Here is a 19,045-nt window from a genome sequence, read left to right as displayed (position 1 = left end):
TGTTTTGGGGGTGTTTTTCAGCTAAGGGCACAGGACTACTTCACCGCATCAATGGGAGAATGGATGGAGCCATGTACTGTAGAATCCTGAGTGACAACCTCCTTCCCTCCGCCAGGACATTAAAAATGGGTCATGGCTGGGTCTTCCAGCAAGACAATGACCCAAAACATACAGCCAAGGAAACAAAGGAGTGGCTCAAAAAGAAGCACCTTAAGGTCAAGGAGTGGCCTAGCCAGTCTCCAGACCTTAATCCCATAGAAAACTTATGGAGGGAGTTGAAGCTCCAAGTTGCCAAGCGACGGCCTCAAAATCTTCATGATTTAGAGATGATCTGCAAAGAGGAGTGGACCAAAATTCCTCCTGACATGTGCGCAAACCTCATCATCAACTACAAAAAACGTCTGACTGCTGAGCTTGCCAACAAGGGTTTTACCACCAAGTATTAAGTGTTGTTTGTCAGAGGGATCAAATACTTATTTCTCACTGCAAAATGCAAATACATTTATATAATTTATACAATGTGATATTATTTTTGGTATTCTATCTCTCAATGTTAAAATTAACCTACCCTTAAAATTATCGACTGTTCATGTCTTTGTCAGTGGGCAAACTTACAAAATCAGCAAGGGACCAAATACTTATTTCCCTCACTGTCACTGTATTAATAAATCCTGCAGCTGGAGCCCCCAATATCAGCAGCTTTTATCTTATCACAGGCCGCTATAAATCCCTGGCACTAATTCCAGGACATGAAGTGAAGGCCATAAACCGCTACGGCTCTTCCCCCATTTGTTGCTGAATTCCCCGTCGGTTACTTAGTTGCAGGTTCATGGTATTCAGTTCTGTGAGTCACATCCTTCCCTGCGTGCACCGCCACATGTTACCCATATTAACGTGCCCAAGAGAAGGCGGTAAGATGAGAATAGATGTGGAAGTGAACTGATACCTTCCTCTGATCTTTACAGAAAACATGACAATTGGTCCCGGAGAAATCCGGAGTGCTATATAATCTTTGCTTCTGCTCGCTGGCTGTCTGGAGACCACTGTCCTCACAGCCGTGCGCTGCTGAATCTGCAGAGCTGTCAGGTAGCTCTCATGGTGAGATGACTGTTTATCATCAGCGCTCTGCCGAGAGCTCACACTTCTCCCAGGATTTCTATTAAAATGTCTTTATTTGGAGAATACACAGCAGAAAATAATCGGCGGCGTATACCGGGGCGCAGTCACTACCAACCTTCCAGATTTATAATGGCTGACGATGAATTAGGCGTCGGACTGACCCAGTCTTCATGATGAATCTGTAATAATGTTACCGTCTCCATGAAAGCTCAGAAATTCTCTGATCCTCCCTGAAAAATTCACATATTCAACGAAAATCGGTGGGAGAAAACAACATGCAGGAGCGATGAGCAAGAAGAGCGGCGTACAGGCAGCCCCCAAATAGTGAGGTGGGTGCTGACCCGGACCCCTGCATATATAGCACTGTATGATGTCAACATGCACCATCGGCACCATCACCTTATATAGAGGTAACGTCCTCTATGTAGCACTGTGTAACACGGACGTGCAGCACCTGCACCATCACCTTATATAGAGGTAACATCCATCTCAGTCTCCTGACCCCAATATCATTGAGCCACTCTGGGGAGATCTCAAGCGCAGTTCATGCTAAACAGCCCAGGAAATTACAGGAACTGGAGGCTTCTTGCCAGGAAGAGTGGGCAGCTTTACCACCTGAGAAAGTAAAGAACCTCATCCACAACTACCACAAAAGACTTCAAGCTGTCATTGATGTTAGAGGGGGACAATACACGGTACTAAGAAATGGGGGATGTCAACTTTTGATCAGGGTCATTTGGATGTTTTGGGTTGTCATTATGATTTAAAAAGAGAAAACACAGTAGTCTGACAATAAATGGCTTCACCCAACCACTAACCATGAGTGGAGAAAAAGGTTTGGTGTTATCATTCATATTCTCTGAAAAAAGGCCAAGAAAGCAAAAATTCTGCCGGGGTGTGTAAACTTGAGCACAACTGTATACCGCTAATGTCCTCTATATAGCACTGTATAACACGGACGTGCACCACCGGCACCATCACCTTATACAGAGGTAATGTCCTCTATGTAGCACTGTATAACACGGACGTGCACCACCTGCACCATCACCTTATACAGAGGTAATGTCCTCTATGTAGCACTGTATAACACGGATGTGCACCACTGGGACCACCACCTTATACAGAGGTAATGTCCTCTATGTAGCACTGTTTAACACAGACGTGCACCACCGGCGCCATCACCTTATATAGAGGTAATGTCCTCTATGTAGCACTGTATAACCCGCACGTGCACCACCGGCGCCATCACCTTTTACAGAGGTAATGTCCTCTATGTAGCACTGTATAACACGGACATGCACCACCGGGACCATCACCTTATACAGAGGTAATGTCCTCTATGTAGCACTGTATAACACAGACTTGCACCACCGGCGCCATGACCTTATATAGAGGTAACGTCCTCTATGTAGCACTGTATAACACGGACATGCACCATCACCTTATATAGAGGTAATGTCCTCTATGTAGCACTGTATAACACGGACGTGCACCACCGGGACCATCACCTTATACAGAGGTAATGTCCTCTATGTAGCACTGTATAACACAGACATGCACCATCACCTTATATAGAGGTAATGTCCTCTATGTAGCACTGTATAACACGGACGTGCACCACCGGGACCATCACCTTATACAGAGGTAATGTCCTCTATGTAGCACTGTATAACACAGACATGCACCATCACCTTATACAGAGGTAATGTCCTCTATGTAGCACTGTATAACACGGACGTGCACCACCGGCGCCATCACCTTATACAGAGGTAATGTCCTCTATGTAGCACTGTATAACATGGACCGGCACCATCACCTTATACAGAGGTAATGTCCTCTATGTAGCACAGTATAACACGGATGTGCACCACCGGCGCCATCACCTTATACAGAGGTAATGTCCTCTATGTAGCACTGTATAACACGGACGTGCACCACCTGCACCATCACCTTATACAGAGGTAATGTCCTCTATGTAGCACTGTATAACGCGGGCGTGCACCACGTGCACCATCACCTTATACAGAGGTAATGTCCTCTATGTAGCACTGTATAACACGGACGTGCACCACCTGCACCATCACCGTATACAGAGGTAATGTCCTCTATGTAGCACTGTAACACGGACGTGCACCACCGGCGCCATCACCTTATACAGAGTTAATGTCCTCTATGTAGCACTGTATAACACGGACGTGCACCACCTGCACCATCACCTTATACAGAGGTGATGTCCTCTATGTAGCACTGTATAACACGGACGTGCACCACCTGCACCATCACCTTATACAGAGGTGATGTCCTCTATGTAGCACTGTATAACACGGACGTGCACCACCTGCACCATCACCTTATACAGAGGTGATGTCCTCTATGTAGCACTGTATAACACGGACGTGCACCACCTGCACCATCACCTTATACAGAGGTGATGTCCTCTATGTAGCACTGTATAACACGGACGTGCACCACCGGCGCCATCACCTTATACAGAGGTGATGTCCTCTATGTAGCACTGTATAACACGGACGTGCACCACCGGCGCCATCACCTTATATAGAGGTAATGTCCTCTATGTAGCACTGTATAACACGGACATGCACCATCACCTTATATAGAGGTAATGTCCTCTATGTAGCACTGTATAACACGGACGTGCACCACCTGCACCATCACCTTATACAGAGGTAATGTCCTCTATGTAGCACTGTATAACACGGACGTGCACCACCGGCGCCATCACCTTATACAGAGGTAATGTCCTCTATGTAGCACTGTATAACACGGACGTGCACCACCTGCACCATCACCTTATACAGAGGTAATGTCCTCTATGTAGCACTGTATAACACGGATGTGCACCACTGGGACCACCACCTTATACAGAGGTAATGTCCTCTATGTAGCACTGTTTAACACAGACGTGCACCACCGGCGCCATCACCTTATATAGAGGTAATGTCCTCTATGTAGCACTGTATAACCCGCACGTGCACCACCGGCGCCATCACCTTTTACAGAGGTAATGTCCTCTATGTAGCACTGTATAACACGGACATGCACCACCGGGACCATCACCTTATACAGAGGTAATGTCCTCTATGTAGCACTGTATAACACAGACTTGCACCACCGGCGCCATCACCTTATATAGAGGTAACGTCCTCTATGTAGCACTGTATAACACGGACATGCACCATCACCTTATATAGAGGTAATGTCCTCTATGTAGCACTGTATAACACGGACGTGCACCACCGGGACCATCACCTTATACAGAGGTAATGTCCTCTATGTAGCACTGTATAACACAGACATGCACCATCACCTTATATAGAGGTAATGTCCTCTATGTAGCACATATGTATAACACGGACGTGCACCACCGGCGCCATCACCTTATATAGAGGTAATGTCCTCTATGTAGCACTGTATAACATGGACCGGCACCATCACCTAATACAGAGGTAATGTCCTCTATGTAGCACAGTATAACACAGATGTGCACCACCGGCGCCATCACCTTATACAGAGGTAATGTCCTCTATGTAGCACTGTATAACACGGACATGCACCACCGGGACCATCACCTTATACAGAGGTAATGTCCTCTATGTAGCACTGTATAACACAGACTTGCACCACCGGCGCCATGACCTTATATAGAGGTAACGTCCTCTATGTAGCACTGTATAACACGGACATGCACCATCACCTTATATAGAGGTAATGTCCTCTATGTAGCACTGTATAACATGGACGTGCACCACCGGGACCATCACCTTATACAGAGGTAATGTCCTCTATGTAGCACTGTATAACACAGACATGCACCATCACCTTATATAGAGGTAATGTCCTCTATGTAGCACTGTATAACACGGACGTGCACCACCGGGACCATCACCTTATACAGAGGTAATGTCCTCTATGTAGCACTGTATAACACGGACGTGCACCACCGGCGCCATCACCTTATACAGAGGTAATGTCCTCTATGTAGCACTGTATAACACGGACGTGCACCACCGGCGCCATCACCTTATACAGAGGTAATGTCCTCTATGTAGCACTGTATAACATGGACCGGCACCATCACCTTATACAGAGGTAATGTCCTCTATGTAGCACAGTATAACACGGATGTGCACCACCGGCGCCATCACCTTATACAGAGGTAATGTCCTCTATGTAGCACTGTATAACACGGACGTGCACCACCTGCACCATCACCTTATACAGAGGTAATGTCCTCTATGTAGCACTGTATAACGCGGGCGTGCACCACGTGCACCATCACCTTATACAGAGGTAATGTCCTCTATGTAGCACTGTATAACACGGACGTGCACCACCTGCACCATCACCGTATACAGAGGTAATGTCCTCTATGTAGCACTGTAACACGGACGTGCACCACCGGCGCCATCACCTTATACAGAGTTAATGTCCTCTATGTAGCACTGTATAACACGGACGTGCACCACCTGCACCATCACCTTATACAGAGGTGATGTCCTCTATGTAGCACTGTATAACACGGACGTGCACCACCTGCACCATCACCTTATACAGAGGTGATGTCCTCTATGTAGCACTGTATAACACGGACGTGCACCACCGGCGCCATCACCTTATACAGAGGTGATGTCCTCTATGTAGCACTGTATAACACGGACGTGCACCACCGGCGCCATCACCTTATATAGAGGTAATGTCCTCTATGTAGCACTGTATAACACGGACATGCACCATCACCTTATATAGAGGTAATGTCCTCTATGTAGCACTGTATAACACGGACGTGCACCACCTGCACCATCACCTTATACAGAGGTAATGTCCTCTATGTAGCACTGTATAACACGGACGTGCACCACCGGCGCCATCACCTTATACAGAGGTAATGTCCTCTATGTAGCACTGTATAACACGGACGTGCACCACCTGCGCCATCACCTTATACAGAGGTAATGTCCTCTATGTAGCACTGTATAACACGGACGTGCACCACCGGCGCCATCACCTTATACAGAGGTAATGTCCTCTATGTAGCACTGTATAACACGGACGTGCACCACCGGCGCCATCACCTTATACAGAGGTAATGTCCTCTATGTAGCACTGTATAACACGGACGTGCACCACCTGCGCCATCACCTTATACAGAGGTAATGTCCTCTATGTAGCACTGTATAACACGGACGTGCACCACCGGCGCCATCACCTTATACAGAGGTAATGTCCTCTATGTAGCACTGTATAACACGGACGTGCACCACCGGCGCCATCACCTTATACAGAGGTAATGTCCTCTATGTAGCACTGTATAACACGGACCGGCACCATCACCTAATACAGAGGTAATGTCCTCTATGTAGCACTGTATAACACGGACGTGCACCACCGGCGCCATCACCTTATACAGAGGTAATGTCCTCTATGTAGCACTGTATAACACGGACGTGCACCACCTGCGCCATCACCTTATACAGAGGTAATGTCCTCTATGTAGCACTGTATAACACGTACGTGCACCACCGGCGCCATCACCTTATACAGAGGTAATGTCCTCTATGTAGCACTGTATAACACCTGCACCATCACCTTATACAGAGGTAATGTCCTCTATGTAGCACTGTATAACACGGACCGGCACCATCACCTTATATAGAGGCAATGTCCTCTATGTAGCACTGTATGATGCCTATTACAAGGCTGGACCCCATAGCGCTCTTTTCTTGGGGTCCGGCCATCCTTTGCTCTGCAGGCCGTCTACCTGGGAGCTGCAGGTCGCTGCTGCCATCAGGAGGCTCTTGTGTGCATAGTCAGAGCTCGCTGCATCTCCTCTGCCTCCTGACAGTGTGCACAGGGCCTCAGGCATCGGTACATTCACAGACATGGGGTTATGGACCTGCTGGTTACTGATCAGACCGATTATTCCAGGACTCGGTGACATTGAGGGGACGGAGAATCCCCAGTAATCTACACCTGTATCAGCTCAGATGCAGCAGAGGTGACCGTGCTGTCATTGTTCTGCACGGCTGCGGCCAGACGCTGCATGGACGATGCTCTGCGCTCCCTGCATGCCGCCTTCTACCCCATGCACGGCACTCATTGCATTATTGTCCTCACTTATATAGAGCCATTAATTCCACAGCGGTATCATCATCATCAGGCTCACAGTAATGCCAATGCAGCCAGTGCACAAGGTTCACCTGCAGTCCCATGTAAAACCACAAATCGTGCTCTGCTCCATCTGCTCTTCTTTCACACAGCGGACACAATGTTATTGATCGCTTGAGGTGAAGTGACACTTCCCTGCCTTTCGGACGGCGCCCATGACAGGCTGATGAGATTTAGATTTAAAGGGATTGTCCAGGAATAGAATATAATTCCATAGTAAAAAGAAATGAAGCAACAACACACAGAGCCCCAGTCCTGTGCACAGTCCGTGCATGGCAGATCATCACTATTCATTTTCCCAGTCTAGCTGCAATACCACTCCCGGCCCGTACACCTGGGTGGCGCTGTGGCCATCCCTTTCCGGGCTGCCTCCTTGGTGTCAGACTGGCCGCTGAACCCCGGCCGACATCCTGAGAGGAGTTCAGGACTTGATCAGAGAATATCGACATCTTTATTACATGCGTCATCACCGTGTCTGGCAGAGACCATGCGGTGCCCACCCTGCCGGACCACTCTCGGGCACCATGAGGGGAGCAGTCCCAGACAGTAGGACATCCATGTTATTGGCTGGTCCGTCTGTTCCTGGCACTGGCTGGTGACGAGGGGAGCGCCTTTACCCGGTCTTAGAGTGTCACATTTACCGCGGAGTGACTGCACTGACAGCGTTGATGTTGATGCTCCGGCGTAATGTGTGCATCCATTATTAATGCAGAGACTCAATATTAACAGTCCCCATTGGTGACAGTTCCCGCTATTTCTCGCTGTCCTCCCGCCCCCGCGGGGGTCTCTTTCTGGGCCGCCTCCTCCCTCCATGTTCCTGCTGCCTTTCCTTCCCCTGTGCGTCCCACCTCTCTCCCCGTTGATGCCGCTCGGCCCCCCCGTCCTCTTCATCATCGCTCTCTCCTTGGTGCCCATTCCCCTTATTTGATCTGATGCTTCGTTTTATCTCGTTTCCATTTCTTGTCTATTTTTGACACTTTCTGCTTTTACAAAGAGAAGAAGAAAACCCTCCAGATCAGAGGCGCGCGATGACACGCTAAGGAGCCATAAATGCTTTATCCCGGTGGGGACAGGATGGTTCTGTAACTGGGGCTCACACGTGTCACCCGAGACGATCCCGTCATCCTATAACCCTACGGTGGACCTGCATGTAGTGTCATTACAGCCAGGCCATCATCCATCACAGCGGAATCCCAACAGACCCCATAGTAGAGAAAGGGGGGACGTCAGGCGCCATTAATGTCCGTCATGTGAAAGAAAGTGGAGCTCAGGATGGAGGTGTGAACCCGGTCATAACCGCTGTGTCCAGCACCAGTAACTCCATGACGCTTGTATCAAATGGCTCCTTCACCACCATCTTACTGGCCCTGTCCATCACCAGAGCTGTTCACACAAGCAGCTTCGCTGCCTCGTAGAGTTACACTGTGCCGAAGCCAAAGTAGGATAAAACATTATACTGGGGTCCACCGACTACACAGGGGTGCAAGGAGCCGACTTCCTCCAGGTGATATCAGATGACATTTATAAAGCCTTACCCCACTCCCCATAATCCTCCTACTGCCTATATTCCCCACACTCCCTATATTCCCCACACTCCCTATATTCACCCAACTCTCATTAATCCCCCACTACCTTTATTCCCCCACTTCCTGCACTCTCTATATTCCCCATTCCCTATATTCACCCCACTCTCTATATCCACTGTCTATTTTTCCTCCACTCTGTATATTCCATCCAATCACTATATTCATTCACTCTCTAGATCCCCCCTCCCTATATTTCCCCCAATGCCTGTACTCGCCCCACTCTATATCCATTCCACTGTATACAACCCCTGGCAAACATTATGGAATCACCGGCCTTGGAGGATATTCATTCAGTTGTTTAATTTTGTAGAAAAAACGCAGATAATAATAATAATAATAATAATTTTATTTATATAGCGCCAACATATTCCGCAGCGCTTTACAACTTATAGAGGGGACTTATACAGACAACAGACATTACAGCATAACAGAAATCACAGTTCAAAACAGATACCAGGAGGAATGAGGGCCCTGCTGCTCGCAAGCTTACAATCTATGAGGAAAAGGGGAGACACAAGAGGTGGATGGTAACAATTGCTTTAGTTATTTGGACCAGCCATAGTGTAAGGCTCGGGTGTTCATGTAAAGCTGCATGAACCAGTTATCAGCCTAAGTATGTAGCAGTACAGACACAGAGTGCTATTAACTGCATAAAGTGTATGAGAACATGATGGAGGAACGTGATTATGTTGTTGTTTTTTATTAATAGGCCACACAGGGATAATTAGGTTAATGCGTTGAGGCGGTAGGCCAATCTGAACAAATGAGTTTTTAGTGCACGCTTAAAACTGTGGGGATTGGGGATTAATTGTATTAACCTAGGTAGTGCATTCCAAAGAATCGGCGCCGCACGTGTAAAGTCTTGGAGACGGGAGTGGGAGGTTCTGATTATTGAGGATGCTAACCTGAGGTCATTAGCAGAGCGGAGGGCACGGGTAGGTTGGTAGACTGAGACCAGAGAGGAGATGTAGGGTGGTGCTGAGCCATGGAGTGCTTTGTGGATGAGGGTAGTAGTTTTGTACTGGATTCTGGATTGGATGGGTAGCCAGTGTAATGACTGGCACAAGGTAGAGGCATCGGTGTAACGGTTGGCGAGGAATATGATCCTGGCAGCAGCATTCAGGACAGATTGGAGCGGGGAGAGTCTGGTAAAAGGTAGGCCAATTAGTAGAGAGTTACAATAGTCCAGACGAGAATGAATAAGTGAGACAGTAAGAGTTTTTGCAGAGTCGAAAGTAAGAAAAGGGCGAATTCTGGAAATGTTTTTGAGATGCAGATAAGAAGAGCGAGCCAGTGATCGGATGTGGGGGGTGAATGAAAGCTCGGAATCAAGGATGACTCCAAGGCAGCGGGCATGTTGCTTTGGAGTAATGGTGGAACCGCACACAGAGATGGCAATGTCGGGCAAAGGTAGGTTTGTAGAGGGAGAAAACACAAGCAGTTCAGTTTTTGACAGGTTCAGTTTCAGATAGAGGGAGGACATGATGTTAGAGACAGCGGTAAGACAATCACTGGTGTTTTCTAAAAAGGTCGGCGTGATAACAGGAGAAGAGGTATATAATTGGGTGTCGTCAGCATAGAGATGGTACTGGAAACCAAATCTACTGATTGTTTGTCCAATAGGGGCAGTATACAAAGAGAAGAGGAGGGGGCCTAGGACTGATCCTTGAGGAACCCCAACAGTAAGGGGAAGGTGAGAGGAGGAGGAACCAGCAAAACAAACAGTGAAGGATCGGCCAGAGAGATAGGAGGAGAACCAAGAGAGAACGGTGTCCTTGAGGCCGATGGAGCGGAGCATAGTGAGGAGGAGCTGATGATCCACAGTGTCGAATGCTGCGGAGAGATCCAAGAGAATTAGCATGGAATAGTGACCATTAGATTTAGCTGTTAGTAGGTCATTAGAGACTTTAGTGAGGGCAGTTTCAGTAGAGTGTAAAGAGCGGAAACCAGATTGAAGAGGGTCGAGAAGAGAATTATCTGAGAGATAGCGGGTAAGACGGGAGTGGACCAGGCGTTCCAGGAGTTTAGAGATGAAGGGAAGATTAGAGACAGGTCTATAATTAGCGGCACAATTTTGATCGAGGGAGGGCTTTTTAAGTAGTGGATGTATGATGGCATGCTTAAATGAGGAGGGAAAAATACCGGAAGTGAGGGAAAGGTTGAATATTTTTGTTAGGTGAGAGGTGACAGCCGGGGAAAGGGACTGGAGGAGATGCGACGGAATGGGGTCGCTGGTGCAAGTGGTCGGGCGAGAAGATGCAAGGAGCCTGCTTACTTCTTCTTCTGTAACTGGTTCAAAGTCAGAGAGTGAACTAGATGCAGTGGGGGAGGGAGGACAGTGCTTGGTATGAAGAGATTGGGAAATGATTTCCTGTCGAATGTGGTCAATTTTTTCTTTGAAGTAATTGGCCAGATCGTCAGCGTGGAGATCTGTGGTTGGGGCCTGCTCTCTTGGGTTGAGTAGGGACCGGAAAGTGTCAAAGAGACGTTTAGGGTTATTGGACAGCGAGGTGATGAGGGTGTTGAAATAGGTTTGTTTGGAGAGGTGAAGGGCAGAGTTGTATGTTTTTAACATGAACTTATAATGGATGAAATCTTCGGGCAGATTAGATTTTCTCCACAGACGTTCGGCGCACCTGGAGCACCGCTGCAGGAAACGTGTTTGCAGCGTGTGCCACGGTTGTCGCTGTCTGTGCCGAGTTGTTCTATGTATAGGAGGTGCAGCTTCTTCCAGGGCACTTTGCAGGGTTTCATTGTAATGCTTCAGAGCAGAATCAGGACAAGAGATGGAGGAGATTGGGGCCAATGAAGACTGCAAGTTCTTCATAAGTTTCTGGGTGTTAATGGCCTGTATGTTTCTATAAGTGTGGAAAGTGGGGATGACCTGAGCGGGATGGCAGTTCTTGATAGAGAATGAAAGAAGGTTGTGGTCAGAGAGCGGGAGAGGGGAGTTTGTGAAATCATCCAGTGAGCAAAGCCGGGAGAAGACCAAATCAAGGGAGTTTCCATCATCATGTGTTGGAGAGTTAGTATGCTGCGAGAGGCCGAAAGAGGAGGTTAGAGATAAAAGGTGAGAAGCAGATGGGGAGAGGGGAGAAGCAATTGGGATATTGAAATCACCCATGATGAGGGTGGGGGTGTCATAAGAGAGAAAGTGTGGAAGCCAGGTGGCAAAATGATCCAGGAACTGGTGAGAGGGGCCGGGAGGACGATACACCACCGCCACTCGCATGGAGAAGGGGACGTAGAATCTGACAGCATGGACCTCAAAGGAAGGGAATACAAGTGAGGGTACTTGGGGGATAACTTGGAAGGTACATTTGGGTGAAAGGAGCAGACCAACGCCTCCACCTGCTCTGTTGTCTGATCTTGGGGTATGAGAAAAGTGTAGTCCACCAAATGAGAGAGCAGCAGCAGCGGTGGTGTCTGACTGCTGGATCCAGGTTTCAGTAAGAGCCAGGAGATTAAGAGAGTTAGAAAGGAAGAAGTCATGAATGAAGGAGAGTTTATTACACACAGAGCGAGAATTCCAAAGAGCACAATTGAAAGAGACAGAAGGCATGCATGGAATATTAATAAGGTTAGAGGGGTTTCTGGGTGTAGCAATTGGGAGGTTTGACTGGCTATAACATGGGGGGCCGGGGTTCGGAGAGATGTCTCCAGCAACTAGGAGAAGGAGGATAGAAAGAGTGAGCAGATGGTTAAGTGATTTGTGAGAGCGTCTCTTGTGTTGGATGGTGGGACTGAATGGATCTGTACTGTTGAGCAATGTGAACAGAGCATGAGTGCTATACATAGGAGAGGCCAGGACAGAGGGGCCAATATGGATGGAGTGATCACAGACATGGCACAAAACTAAAGTCATTTCAAATGGCAACTTTCTGGCTTTAAGAAAGTTGGAGCCAGATTGATGAAGAGTCCTGTTTACACTCATTAAGTCCATGCCTCCGAGACTGCAAGCTGTTAGAAAAGCCAGAGGTGGTGCAACAAAATACTAGTGATGTGTTGGAGGGTTTTTTTGTTTGTTTGTTTTTCATGATTCCATAATTTTTTCCCTATGCTTGGATAAAAGAAGTAACCATTACTGACTACTACATTTTTGGTTCTTGATTTCTTTTAGTGTTTCTTAAAGCAAGAAAGTTGCCATTTGAAATGACTTTAGTTTTGTGCCATGTCTGTGATCGGCTTTTTTTCTACAAAATTAAACTGAATGAACATCCTCCAAGGCCAGTAATTCCATAATTTTTGTCAGGGGTCGTATATTCCCACCATGCTCCCTGTATTCACCACGCTCCCTGTATTCCCCACACTCCCTATATTCCTCACGCTCACTATATTCACCACGCTCCCTATATTCACCACGCTTCCTATATTCACCACGCTCCCTATATTCAACACGCTCCCTATATTCAACACGCTCCCTATATTCAACACGCTCCCTATATTCAACACGCTCCCTATATTCAACACGCTCCCTATATTCAACACGCTCCCTATATTCAACACGCTCCCTATATTCAACACGCTCCCTATATTCAACACGCCCCCTATATTCACCACGCCCCCTATATTCACCTCTCCCTGTATTCACCACGCCCCCTATATTCACCACGCCCCCTATATTCACCACGCCCCCTATATTCCCCATTGTTCCCGTTACCTATACTTGGTGTACTGTCCTTTCCTATACTTTCCTCCCTATCTTCAGCCTCTGAATACATTTCCTCAATGTAATTCTTTCCCGGCCATAGACTTTTCAGCTGTCCTCTCCATCAGTAATGGTCGGCCTCCATTGTCCGCTTCTCTGGGCCCCATTTTCCCCCTCAGTGTGGAGGAATCCCTTCAGAACCATTAACCCCCTATCCGTATAACAGGTTCTCCTCCATCTCTGCACCTCTTGGGGCCGCGGAGCTCAGATTTTGTGCTTTTCCTCCTCATTTACCAGCTGCTGATATTATTATTAGTTTTTGGACCCTCATCGCCTCCTGCGAGCGCCTGTCGGTGCAGCCGGCTAATGCCTGGCATTTACAGCAGGACAGTGTGAGGCCGGACCCCGGAGGCCAAGACAAGAGGCTGCGCAGGACCCCGGAGCCGGCCGACACTGAGCTGCTAATAGACCGGCTGGATTTCCATTACTAATGGAGCGAAGCTTCTGAGTAACACATTATACTAATGATACAGGAACTGAGATGTGCAAACGACCTGATCTGCCAGAGACACTGGAAACCGAGACCACCATAACGAAGCCGGGGGATGGCTGGGGCTGAAGGTCTGCACATATATACAGTATTCTGTGGATGCAGACAGGAGGGGCCGGGGCAAGTACAGTACACGGGCCGTGTATATGGGCCCGCAGCTCAGCAGAATGCACAGCGCCATCTGTGGCGAGAGCGGCCTCCTTACATGTAGGGCCCTTATGCAGCTGCCCAGGTTCCACCAATACTATGTCCCCCCTGTATACCACGAGATAATGCTCTAACCTACAGAAAATCCCTGAGCATCAGCGTCAGACATATCATTGGTGCAACCTGTGCAGCCATCCAGGGGCCCGAAGGGTCAGGGGCCCCATCCACCTTCAGAGCAGGAGGCATTGGGCCTTATGATGCGATTAGAAGTGTCCCTAGCGTGTTCCTGTGCAGGGGCGGCTCCTGCACGCAATCATCTAATATCACACAGGAGTTTCTCAGTCTTTGCCAGAAACCTAGAATCCTCTGTACTACAACTCTCATCGTGTGCAGGATGCCGCACACCGGTCTGGAGTCACCGCACTAGGACTCAGCAATGTATCTCCGGTGCCATGTGGAGCACACCGCCAGGAGGGCACATCACACTGCTAAGAGGGCAAACAGGACAGCCAGGAGGGCGCACCGCAATGCCAGGGTGATGGCGGAGCAGACGGCATATAGTGCCCATCACCTCTGCACCATGAAGGAGGGAAAGGCTGAAGAAAGGAGCGTAGCAGAAAAGAGGAAAGAGCAGAAATGTCTCCAAATGGAAGAGAGGAAGACTGGCCCTGACTTATCCATGAAGGGTTGTGGTCCAGGCCTGGTACAGAGTGGTGCAGGGCAGACATTGGGCCCCTGCAGCTCCTGGCTTGGGGGGCACACATCCCAGAGTCTCCCATGTCTGCTCCTATAGTCTCAGCAGCGGCAGCATCTATATAAAGCTCCGAGCGGCTGCTGGTCTGACCTCTCCAGACTGGAACTGTGCTGCCTTTACTGTAAGAGCAGCGGCTCCAGAAATAGCCCAACATGGAGGATGGACCGGGGGAAGCAGAGATGGGGGCTTCAGAGAGGGGTGCAAGGTCCTCCCAGGCTGGATCCGAACATCATGGACATGGCTGAGCCCAGATGTAGGGGCAGGTGCCGGCATCCAGGGGGCTTCCGTCACCCCAACCCTGAGGACTGCAGGCTGCCTGTAAAGCTTCATTCTGGAGGAGCCATGCCACTGTGCAGACCCTCTGCCCGACCCGACCACTGCACAGCCCCTAATGTTACAGGTGTCCTGTCCTGGAACACAGCGCAGACCCTCAGCCCGACCACTGCACAGCCCCTAATGTTACAGGTGTCCTGTCCTGGAACACAGCGCAGACCTGCTGCTCCTTCCTTATTACAGGGACTAATGTCTACGGATCCCCTGATCAGTGCTGGAAGAAGCCCCCTAGTGCGGGGACCCCCGGAGTACAAATCACAACATCATCCCGACAGGTGGAGACTGAACTTCTGCCATCGCTGCCCTGAAGCTCCTTATCATCTGCACACCCCCAGCTCCAGTGATCGCGGAGCCCCCCATCTGATGGAGCAGGAAGGTGAGATGTCACCAGCGGGGTGATCAGCAGGTGGGCGCCCTGTGCTCCAATGCATGAGGCGGTGCAGCAGCTCTGCCCCAGATCACAATCTATCAGATTGTCACAATACATCACAGATTATCACAATGTATCACAGAATATCAGATTATCACAATATATGACAGATTATCACAATATGACAGATTATCACAATGTATCAATAATAGAGGGAAAGTTTCAGATTCACAAGATTAAATCCCAAAATCAGATCCACAGAGGGAACAGTCACTTATTCATCCTGCGCCAACATCTCCTAAACTTCATTTCTTCTCATCTTTCTTTGACGTTTCTCAAGACAGAATTAATCTCTGCTGCATCTTTATTGATGTGAAAAGTGATAGGAGGAGGAAATCCGACAGCAGCTTCATTACACCGGTACCGAGCACCGAACCCACCCCGGGACCAGGAGCGGAGATGGGGGACTCAGGAGAGACCCCAGGGCAGACCCCAAATCACAGGGCAGACCCCCAGATCACAGGGCAGACCCCCAGGTCACAGGGCAGACCCCCAGGTCACAGGGCAGACCCCAGATCACAGGGCAGACCCCCAGATCACAGGGCAGACCCCCAGATCACAGGGCAGGCCCCAGGTCACAGGGCAGACCCCAGATCACAGGGCAGACCCCCAGATCACAGGGCAGGTCAAAGGGCAGACCCCAGATCACAGGGCAGACCCACGGATCACAGGGCAGACCCCCGGATCACAGGGCAGACCCCCGGATCACAGGGCAGATCCTCAGATCACAGGGCAGATCCTCAGATCACAGGGCAGATCCTCAGATCACAGGGCAGACCCCCAGATCACAGGGCAGACCCCCAGATCACAGGGCAGACCCTCAGACCCCCGAGCTCAGCGCTGTGTGGAGCCAGACCCATGCAGACACCAGGGTGCGGACTGTCAGGACTGGGAGCCTCGTCTTCTGCCAGGGATCAGACCGGAGGCGCCGAGTAACCGGGGTCTGTGCACGGTCTGCGGGTACCGGGGATGGCAGCGGCAGGAAGGAGAAGCAGCGCAGAGCTCCCGCCATCCCCGGGGCCGGCAGGAAGGTCGGATGTCAGCACTGGAGCCCCCAGACAAGATGCCGGCACCGCGGCCACAACTTGTGCTTCACCCCATCAACTCCATCATCATCATCATCATCATCAATACTGAAGGCACCAAGTGGCCACAACCTCCGCAACAAGTGAGTGGTTACACTCCATCCTCCGGCACACGGACCCTCGGGGACGGCCACACACAGGACCCTCGGGGACGGCCACACACAGGACCCTCGGGGACGGCCACACACAGGACCCTCGGGGACGGCCACACACAGGACCCTCGGGGACGGCCACACACAGGACCCTCGGGGACGGCCACACACAGGACCCTCGGGGACGGCCACACACAGGACCCTCGGGGACGGCCACACACAGGACCCTCGGGGACGGCCACACACAGGACCCTCGGGGACGGCCACACACAGGACCCTCGGGGACGGCCACACACAGGACCCTCGGGGACGGCCACACACAGGACCCTCGGGGACGGCCACACACAGGACCCTCGGGGACGGCCACACACAGGACCCTCGGGGACGGCCACACACAGGACCCTCGGGGACGGCCACACACAGGACCCTCGGGGACGGCCACACACAGGACCCTCGGGGACGGCCACACACAGGACCCCCTTGTGCCGCCCCTGCTCCATGTCTCCTCAGCTGTCGGTAAATTGCAACAGGTGCGGGCGTCCCCTGCGCTCCACAGCCCCCGCGGAGACCCCAAAACAGCACCAGAGTCCGAGCCGACAGACACCGACACAAGCCGCGGAGCGTCCCCAGCCCGGGAGCAGCCGCTCCGGCTCCACATCACCGCCACAGCCCGCGCACAACAGCCGGGAAACTTGTCCTACCTCCGGCGAGCAGCATCCAGGTGAGGAGCAGCAGGTCCAGCCGCACATGGCCCGTCCCCGGCAGCATCCTCCCGCCAAAGGCGCCCGGTCCACCCTCCTGTGCCGGCTCCGGGGCCGCCGCTCAGAATATCGTCTCCAGCCGCCTGAGAGCGGAACACAAGCTGTGGATGTGCGGCGGCGGCATCCTCCTCCCGACTGGCGGCTCCGCTCCTCCTCCTCCTCCAGGCAGAGGCCGGCACCAGGGCAGGAGGGGGACTGGCATCACCGCTCCGTCACCGCACACCGCCCGCTCTCACCTGCCCCTGATCACCTGCCTCTGTGCCCCCTGATCACCTGCCCCTGGACCCCCTGATCACCTGCCCCTAGATCCCCTGCCCCTGTTCACCCCGGATCACCTGCCCCTGGGCCCTCTGATCACCTGCCCCTAGATCCCCTGCCCCTGTGCCCCCTGATCACCCACCCCTGGACCCATCACCTGCCCCTAGATCCCCTGATCACCTGCCCCTGGACCCTCTAATCACCTGCCCCTGGACCCTCTAATCACCTGCCCCTGGACCCTCTAATCACCTGCCCCTGGACCCTCTGATCACCTGCACATGGACCCTCTGATCACCTGCCCATGGACCCTCTGATCACCTGCCCCTGTGCCCCCTGATCACCCACCCCTGGACCCATCACCTGCCCCTAGATCCCCTGATCACCTGCCCCTGGATCCTCTGATCACCTGCCCCTGTGCCCCCTGATCACCTGCCCCTGGACCCATCACCTGCCCCTAGATCCCCTGATCACCTGCCCCTAGATCCTCTGATCACCTGCCCCTATACCCGCTGATCACCTGCCCCTGGATCCTCTGATCACCTGCCCCTGGACCCTCTGATCACCTGCCCCTGGACCCTCTGATCACCCGCCCCTAAGAGAAAGAAGCTATCAGGGACAAGAGCCCAGTCCTGATGAGGAGCTCCTCTCCTCTCCTCTCCTGTCCTGTCCTGTCCTGTTCTGGAGCTCCTGTCCTGTCCTGTCCTGTCCTGGAGCTCCTGTCCTGTCCTGTCGTCACTTTGTAAACCTGTTAATATAAAGTGTTGGTGGGATTGTGCAGTGACCGCTCCCCGGATATAGTGCAGATTCCGCCTCTCACAGGTGAAGTGAAATCTATGGTAATTACTGCCCCTCCATACTCTGTAGGGGAAACTGCAAAATCAGCAGAGGGTCAGTTATTTTCCCCTCTGTGTAATCCTCCCCCCACCTGATGGGGGCGCAGTCAGTACAGGGGTCTGAGGATGGCTGTGTGTGACCGCCCTGCAGGCCATGGTGGTATTCTGTGTCACTCACGTGTGTCTATTCCTGCTGCCTGCGCCTCATCTGCCCCTCATGTGCCCCTCTTATGCCCCTGATCTGCCTCATCTGCGCCTTGCCT

General features: G+C 51.0%; 1 protein-coding gene across 2 annotated transcripts in view; it reads right to left on the bottom strand.

Moving 5' to 3' along the window:
• The window catches only part of KIRREL3 (kirre like nephrin family adhesion molecule 3), an 823,243-nt gene extending 805,394 nt beyond the window's left edge, over positions 1 to 17,849 (bottom strand). For both annotated transcript variants that reach the window (XM_077249436.1, XM_077249437.1), the window contains exon 1: positions 17,632 to 17,849. In XM_077249436.1, coding sequence (XP_077105551.1) covers positions 17,632 to 17,698 — 67 coding nt within the window. In that variant the 5' untranslated portion in view covers positions 17,699 to 17,849. The remainder of the gene's footprint in view (positions 1 to 17,631) is intronic.
• Positions 17,850 to 19,045: the final 1,196 nt, after the last annotated feature.

Source organism: Ranitomeya variabilis, chromosome 4 (genome assembly GCF_051348905.1).
Source record: "Ranitomeya variabilis isolate aRanVar5 chromosome 4, aRanVar5.hap1, whole genome shotgun sequence".
NCBI lineage: Eukaryota > Metazoa > Chordata > Amphibia > Anura > Dendrobatidae > Ranitomeya > Ranitomeya variabilis.
The sequence above is the reverse complement of the archived record's forward strand: the minus strand, read 5'-3'. Positions and strand labels throughout refer to the sequence as shown.